The 7,719-nt window shown below is 53.7% G+C and overlaps 1 protein-coding gene across 1 annotated transcript in view; it reads right to left on the bottom strand.

Moving 5' to 3' along the window:
* Positions 1-320: 320 nt before the first annotated feature.
* The window catches only part of Slc9a8 (solute carrier family 9 member A8), a 56,247-nt gene continuing 48,848 nt past the window's right edge, over positions 321-7,719 (bottom strand). The window contains exons 14-17 of the mRNA XM_021154810.2: positions 5,773-5,993; positions 3,701-3,847; positions 3,108-3,255; positions 321-2,992 (exon numbers count right to left, since the gene is read on the bottom strand). Of these exons, the coding sequence (XP_021010469.1) occupies positions 3,148-3,255; positions 3,701-3,847; positions 5,773-5,993 (476 nt within the window). The 3' untranslated portion in view covers positions 321-2,992; positions 3,108-3,147. The remainder of the gene's footprint in view (positions 2,993-3,107; positions 3,256-3,700; positions 3,848-5,772; positions 5,994-7,719) is intronic.

Raw genomic sequence — 7,719 nt, 5'->3', positions numbered from 1 at the left:
GTGTGTGCATGAGCCGACTCAGGACCTCACAGAAGGCCTTTCTTCATGAACTGAAGACCAGAGAGGCTCTGGATCCTCAGCCTTTCAGATTCCATGGAGAAGTTAGTTCTCCATTTTCTGCTGTCAAAAACTAATACACTTAAGCAGCTGCAGGCTCAGAGCAATGGCTTCCTGGCACCTGGGAGGAAGTCATGGTTGGCATGAGCATTCTGCCTCAAGTGCTGTTGTTCACTTCTTGGAATGTGCCTGCTGGTGTCCTGCAAAACTGTGGGGACCCAGAGCCACATCTAGGAGTATGCAAACACGTGACACAACAGAGGTCAGCTCTGACTGCATAGCACTTTATTTCTAACTATCCAGTCATGTGACCTGGGGCACCCTTCCCCCAATTCAGCATTGAGGGTGAGGGGAGCAGACAGGCAAGAGGGAAGCTCCAGATGAGGGAGTTGATAGCTTCCCCCGCAGCTCAGACCCCAGGCCCTTCCCAAAGCAGCAAAGGCCCCAGGGACCTTGAACAATGGCTCCCAGCCAGTCTCCCTAAATCACAACAGAAAACTAGGGCTTCCAAAACCCTCCATGTCAGAGAAGAAAGAAACCCAGGCTTGTGAGGAGAGCCTTCAGCTTCTCCTTGGTGGAAGCAGTACAACTCTACCACTCACCAGCCTGCGCTGCCATGGCTCTAAAACAGGGCCACAGCCAGCAAGCCTGGGTGAGGGAGCCACGGCCCCTCCCAACTCTGAAACTGGGTGGACAGGTGGGAGGCAGGATGGAGAAGCAGGGTCACTAGAAGGCCCTTCCTCCCACAGGCTCTCACTGCCTCCTGTTCCTATGCGTGTTCAGTTAACAGTCTGCCTCCTCCTGCTGGGACCTGGTACCCTGGACACATGCCAGCAGAGAAAACAAGCTGCTATTTCTGAAGAGGATGGGGAGGACCCTGTCTCCACATGGTATCTTAGAAACCTTGTGGGTGGTAGACAGCTACTGGATCCTGTTGTGCCAGGAGCGGCTGACCTCTACTACATGGATCCACAGCTAAGGGAGGAGGAACCAGGACAGCAGCAGCTGCCTGGCCCCAGACCTACCACGGGCACGTGGACCTGGTTAGGTTTTAAGAAGACTCCCTGCTCAGTCTCTTGGCATTCTGCTGCACAAAAAGAAATCTGCACACCGAGCCCCTCAGCCTGCTAAGCTGCTAGACATGGCTGACTGGAGGGGCCTGTGACCACAGCACTGCAGGAAGCAAGTCACTGATTCCAAGACCTGGCTCGGAAATACTGCAGGGATGGACCACCAGCAAGTACAGGGTGGCATGCTTACTGGCTAAAGTGCCAGGTACCCAGGGGCACCCATGTTAATATACTCTTGAGTATTTTAGCTTCTGTGTGCCCCTTGGCCTAAACCTGAAATGCAACTGCGGCAGCATCTTGTAGCATCCCTGCCTTTGCTACCGCACGCACACATCAGAACGAGCAGGTCTGAGATGTGCTGGCAGCAGTTTGTCTCTCAGGTAAAATGTCCGAGAAAGGAAAGGCATCTAGCACTTTGCTCCCTGACCAGTGGCTCTGAAGGGCTGGACAGTCTCTCAGGGTGCTAAGCCTATGTCCTCCAGCAAGAGGCAGAGGCACCTCCTGGTGCTCAGCAGAGCTGGTGCACAGAGCTAACGTTCTCACCAGACTCTGGGAAGCTGGCTTCAGGTCTCAGCTAGAAGGAGGGGCCAAGAATGATGGACCAGGGACAGGAGACCTGGAGACAAGGGGCAAGGAATGATACCCTGATTCTTCATCTCAAAAATGGAGCCTGAGTTCTCAGAGAACAACCCAGCCTGAACACAGCCCCTTACCCCAACATTACACAAGGCCACAAAGCGAGCGGCTCCAGTTCCAGGGCTAAGGTGAGAGACAAGGAAGAGGACCATACCTTGGCTTTGCCAAGGACACGTGAGCTGCTGTACAGAAGCAAACTGCAGGTTTCCAACTTCACCGACTTCTGCAGCACAGTGAGGTGGCAGGGCATTAGAGACCTGGCGGTCCTTCCCAAAATCAGAACCACAGTACCTGAGGTTAGAAACACCTGCAACAAGGCCTACTTGGTCCCCATTGTGAGTCAGGGCCATATACAGCCACCCAGAGTACAATGGCGGATGAAGACCCACGTGGGTAGTTGCTGAAGGGCCACGGATGGGCAGAGGGCACCACTCATAAAAGGGCAGGTGAGGACATCAGGTTACAACCATTGCTTGTGGTATGATCCAGCCCCTTATCCTGCGACATGCATGGGTGTGTGTTTCTGTGACCCAAAGTCAAGTGGCCCAAGTGGGGAGCATGGCCCCAGTGCCCTGGAGAGCTGGGGCTGTGGCATGGAGGGCAGAGGACCCAAGCTCCAGAAACTGGTAAAAAACAAAGCTGGGCTCTGATCAGCAGCTGGGTGGAAGGAGCTTCACATTACAGGGTCTAGAAAGAGGCCGCTGGGGGGACAGAAGAATGAGAGATGAGGCAGTGGGAGATAGGAGAGGGGACATGGAGGTGACTCCCACACTCCCAAAGACCCTGTGCTTCCATTTTGTCTCTTCAGAGAACACTCCAAACCCAGGGGATGGGTGAACACCTTTGCTAGAAGCATTCAGGTTGACCCCTGCCATGCACCAGTGTAAACATTTTCACTGTGCCCACAGAGGTCATAGGTGCCTTCCCAAAAGCAGGCTGGGAAGTGCCAGTACCATGTTAAGAAAGTCCATCAGCCTTTCTCTTGGGGAGTGCCAGACACAGAACAGGGGCTGTTCTCTCTTGGCCTTGGCACCAAGTTACTGCTGCTGACACCAAGGCACCGTGACAATTCCAAGACAAATGGAAGATGTGCCTGCCAGCAGCTGCTCCGGAGGTGAGGAAGGCACGGCCCAGGCATGGCATGAGATGAGCAAGCAGCCTTCCAAGGCTTTCTCTGTGGCCTGGCAGAGAAGCAGGAAGGAGGCTGGTAACTGCCATCCTCTGCGGGCCTGGAAACAACAGTGGGTTATATCTGGTTCCGAGTTATGGAGGCCAATCCCATTTCTAAAGCCAGCATGCTCCAAAGGTCTGAAGCTTCCTAGCTGAGACTAGCCCTTGACCTACCATCTTGTGTTCTGAGGAGGCTGAGTGAGGCACTGTGAGCTCAGAACAACTCCTGCTCGTCATCCTCAGAGCCTGATGGTCCTTGACGGACCTCCTCATACCACTTGTTGGTGAGGCTCTTCATCTGGATGCGGCCATGGTGGAGGTCCTGTGGGGAGATATGTAAGAAGACTGTCAGGGAGTCAGGCGACAAGGCTGTGAACCGATAGGCTGGAGGTAACGGGAGGATTTACTGACAAGTGAGGGGGATGGAGGGAGAGAAACGCAGGTTAGAAGCTAGGCCTTTGGAATTAGATGTCTGGGCTCTGTGGCAGCTTGCAGTGTGCTGCCCTGTGTGTGTGTTCCTTCCCTGGGCCTCAGTCTCCCCATCTGTCAAGTGAGATGACATGTTTTGCTGCTTAGCTGTTAAAGGACACAGGTCACATAGGGTTGGAGGTGCCATGCTATCACACATAGGTTGGGAATCCCGCCCACCCCAAGGAGAAGGCTGACTCAGCATCAGAAGCCCATCCATCTTCCAAGGTGTGTAGGGAAGGAAAAGCAGCAGGGCAGAGCTGGGCTGAGGGGAGGCAAAGGGTCCCTCATGTGCCCACCTCCTGTGTCAGCCGCCGTGTGAAGAAGGGGTTCAGGTACTTGGCATCCAGCCACATGAAGCCTTTGAGGTCCTGCTGTCTGATGTAGTGAGCTTCGTACTCTTCCTCAGTGAGCTCTGACAGGTGCTCTGACTCGATGGCATTACCCTGTATGACAGCTGTCAGCGTCAGCAAACACTGCCCTGGGAGCCCCATCTGCCCTCCTCCCAGAATGCCTACCCTAACACACCCTGCCTTAGTACAGGTGATCACAGGCACGGACCTTTTGGGACCCCCAGAGCCTGTCCTTGGCAGGTTGGGCCAGTAACAACAAGACTGAACGTAAGAGGCTCTAAAGTTTCAAGGCACCACTGGCCTGTGCCTGCAGTGCAGAGGAAAGTGGAGGAGGTGCCTGGTCGGTCTCTGGGGTTTGAGAAGCCTGAAGATGACACACGTTTCAGCCCCAGCTGCAATTTCTGCAACAACAGGTCAGTGCTGGGCTACAAATCTGCATATTCAACATGGTGCTGCTGCTGGTCTGGGAAGCCATGGTGTCTGTGAGGGCAGGCAATGCCTGGAGCCCTTCTTATGCCTCAAGAGTTCTCACCTGCAGCCCCCTGCACATTCTACTGCTGTGGCCACAACGGTGTATTTATTACCCCACCCACTGGGCTGACTGTCTAAGAATGGCTGTAGCCTTGGCAGGAATGTCAGTCTGCACTGGGCTCACATCTGTTCTAACATGGGTTCCCAGTGCCCATGGTAGGTGGCTCACACCTGCTCACAGCTCTGGTTCCGGAGGCTCTAATGCGCTCGTCTTGCATTCATGAACACACACACACCACAGCATGCACAGACACAGACACACATGTACTTTTAAAACAGTTGGAAAATAGGAAACAAAAACAGGGCTGGTGAGATGGCTCAGCGGGTAAGAGCACCAGCTGCTCTTCCAAAGGTCCTGAGTTCAAATTCCGGCAACCATATGGTGGCTCACAACCATCTGTAATGAGATCTGACACCCTTTTCTGGAGTGTCTGAAGACAGCTACAGTGTACTTACATATAATGAATAAATACATCTTTTTAAAAAAAAAAAAAGGAAACAAAAACAAAAGAGATGGCTCAGCAGTTAAGAGCACTGACTGCCTTCCAGAGGTCCTGAGTTCAATTCCCAGCAACCACATGGTGGCTCACAACCATCTGTAATGGGATGGGATGCCCTCTTTTGGTGTGTCTGAAGACAGTACGATGTACTCACATACATGAAACAAATAAATCTTAAAAAAAAAAAGTTTAAAAACAAAAAACTAGAGAGCATAACACCACATGAAGTGGTTAGCGAGGAGAAGCTGGGAAGACAGCTCAGCATGAGAGGTACCTGCAGAGCCTGAGGCTCTGGACCAGTGGCCTGGCTCCCCTCTCAGATGGTACTCGGATGACTGACCCAAGTTACATCTCAAACAGGAAGAAGACTAGAGGGCAGTGCATCTCAGGAGTGTGGGAGGGGTGGGACAGGGAGGTGGATCAGGAGTCTGGACTGGTAGGTACATCAGAAGAGGAAGAGCTAGGTGGTCACAGCCCAAAAGTGGCCTGGCAGCAGGAGGAGGCTCATAGGAAGTAGAGGTGGGCAGGACGGTACAGAAGCCTCTGCTTCCATTGTGGCCAGGGCCTATGTCCTTGAGGATGTCACCTTGCTTACGGCTCTCAACAGTCACAACAAGCCACTAAACTCTTGGTCCCTATCGAGTGTAACTGTGCATTGAAGAATACCAACATTTGACAGCTCCTGGCCCTGACCTGGGCTTCTGGCTCAGCCCCTGGCAGCAAAAGCACTCTCCTGGGAGACTGGCATAGGGCCAGGCTTTACTTCAAATGTCCTGAGCTGCAGATGGCTTCAGCAGGTCACAAGGCTGGGCTGGCACACACCCTACCCCAAAGAGCCCTGTTTCAGAAGCCAAGGCTTGCACCTGTTCTCAGGGCTGCACTGCTGGCTCTGAGGTAAGCACGTGTACAAGCAAGCCCCTGCCCTATCCTGCCCTGCCCTGCCTGCCCTCCCAGGTAGACGGGCCACAGGCCCTCAGCTGTACCAACCATCTTCTCAGTCTTGCTGAGGTTGACGTCTTTCTTGCTCCTTCGGCGAGCCCGGGAGTCCTCGATGTCCACAAGGCGGATGAGGGGCATGGTGCTGCCGCCCAGCAGCAGGATGGTGAAGAGCACGATGACGATGGTAGTGGTGCCGATGAGCTGACGTTTCTCCATGGGCTCCAGGCCCAGGTGCAGGCTCAGTGCATAGGGGATGGCCCCTCGAAGACCTGGGGATGGCAAATGGGGACTCAGGGCCACACCGGAAGAAGAGGGGAAAGAGAAGGAAGTGGCTCTAGGGTGGCTTCAGTGGGATCTGATTCTGATGGGAGTGGCCCAGGATGCGAGAGTAAGAGGCAGGGTGGCAAGCTTAAGTCTCTTGCACATCTGCATGAGCTGGTTCTAGGCAAAATGACAAAGGTCATGCCGGGTGTGGTGGCGCACACCTTTAGTCCCAGCACTCAGGAGGCAGAAGCAGGCGGATTTCTGATTTCAAGGCCAGCCTGGTCTACAAAGTGAGTTCCAGGACAGCCAGGGCTATTCAGAGAAACCCTGTCTCAAAACAAACAAACAAACAAACAAACAAAAAAGACAAAGGTCATGCTGTGTAGCAGGGTGTATCTGGGGACCCATGGTCTGTCATGAGCCATCATCATCATGTGTCATCACAGCTAGGTAGCTGAGTCCTCCTTGGGTGCCCCAGGCTACCAGTTAAGAGCTGCCTGTCACAAAACCTGGCTGGCAGGTGCTGCCACTCTCCTTGGCAGTGTGGATCAGGTTGAGCACAAATGCCCTGCCCAGGGCTATGCAGCAGACACAGGAGCAGGAGAGTGTGGCTTGTCTGTGAAGCTGCTGGCAGTGATGAGGACATAGCGGGGAGCCAGTAGACCTGCCCTACATACACAGAGAAGGGACCCCAAGCCTTCCCAAGCTCTCCGAGCAGATAGGAGAGACAGTAAACACTACACCACATTCAGGAGAAGAGTCACTGGGAACAGAGACCATATGGGGTGGCTCAGACAGGGTGGGGGTGGCTCTGCAAGGGCCTGGAAGCTACAGCACTCAGGCCTGAGATGGCAGCAAGGCCAGAGTGCGCGGGATCCAGTGTCAAAAGCAGGGGCAGCCTCGACTTCTCCAAACCCACGAGGGCCACAGGATGAAGGAACCAGACACCTATGATGGCATCAGTGTGCACATATGCCCAGCCAGTGCCAATGAAGGGAGCCGAGTATACCAACCTACCATGCTGCTTCCTAAGGCTGTAGGCCCCAGCTTAAGGAACTTGCTGAAGCCCACAGCACCCAGAGACAGAGAAGAACATGAAACTGGGTTCCAGAGAAGGGTTGGTTTGGAGAGCTGGATGGAAAAGAGCAGACATGGCAGGGACCCATGTTCAGAAGGAGGTGGAGCCAGACCCTAGGGTGACATTGTCTGTGGTCAGTGTGGGAAGTGCTAGGTGGGAGGCTGGGAGCCCCAGAGGACAGTGTCTTCCATATACTGGCAATAACAGTGGGAGGAAGGAAGCAGAAGCCCAACAGAAACAGTAGGCTGGGGCTAGTGCTGCAGAAGCCACTGCTAAGCTGACTAAGGCCAAAGCCAGCACAGCAGAAGGGGCAGAAGTGGAGAAAATAGAGACAGGGTGAGGAACTGGGAGGAGACTGTTTACAGCACTTGGGAGGCAGCGTCAAGGAAGATGGCTGCAAGTTCAAACCTAGTCTACACTGCAGGTTTCAGATCTGTTAGACCTCTATGTTTGTGTGAGACAGGGTCCGGGTTAGACTCAAGCTAGAAACCTTTCTGCCCTGTTCTCCCACATAGCTGGTGTGTGTTCTAGTTAAACACTACTGAACCTGGCTCACAGTTTTTACAATAAGGTCTTTTTTTAAAAATATATGATTTGCCGGGCGTGGTGGCGCACGCCTTTAATCCCAGCACTCAGGAGGCAGAGGCAGGCGG

The sequence above is a fragment of the Mus caroli genome, chromosome 2 (assembly GCF_900094665.2).
Source record: "Mus caroli chromosome 2, CAROLI_EIJ_v1.1, whole genome shotgun sequence".
Taxonomy (NCBI): domain Eukaryota; kingdom Metazoa; phylum Chordata; class Mammalia; order Rodentia; family Muridae; genus Mus; species Mus caroli.
Note: the sequence above shows the minus strand (reverse complement) of the source record. Positions and strands in the feature narration are given on the sequence as shown.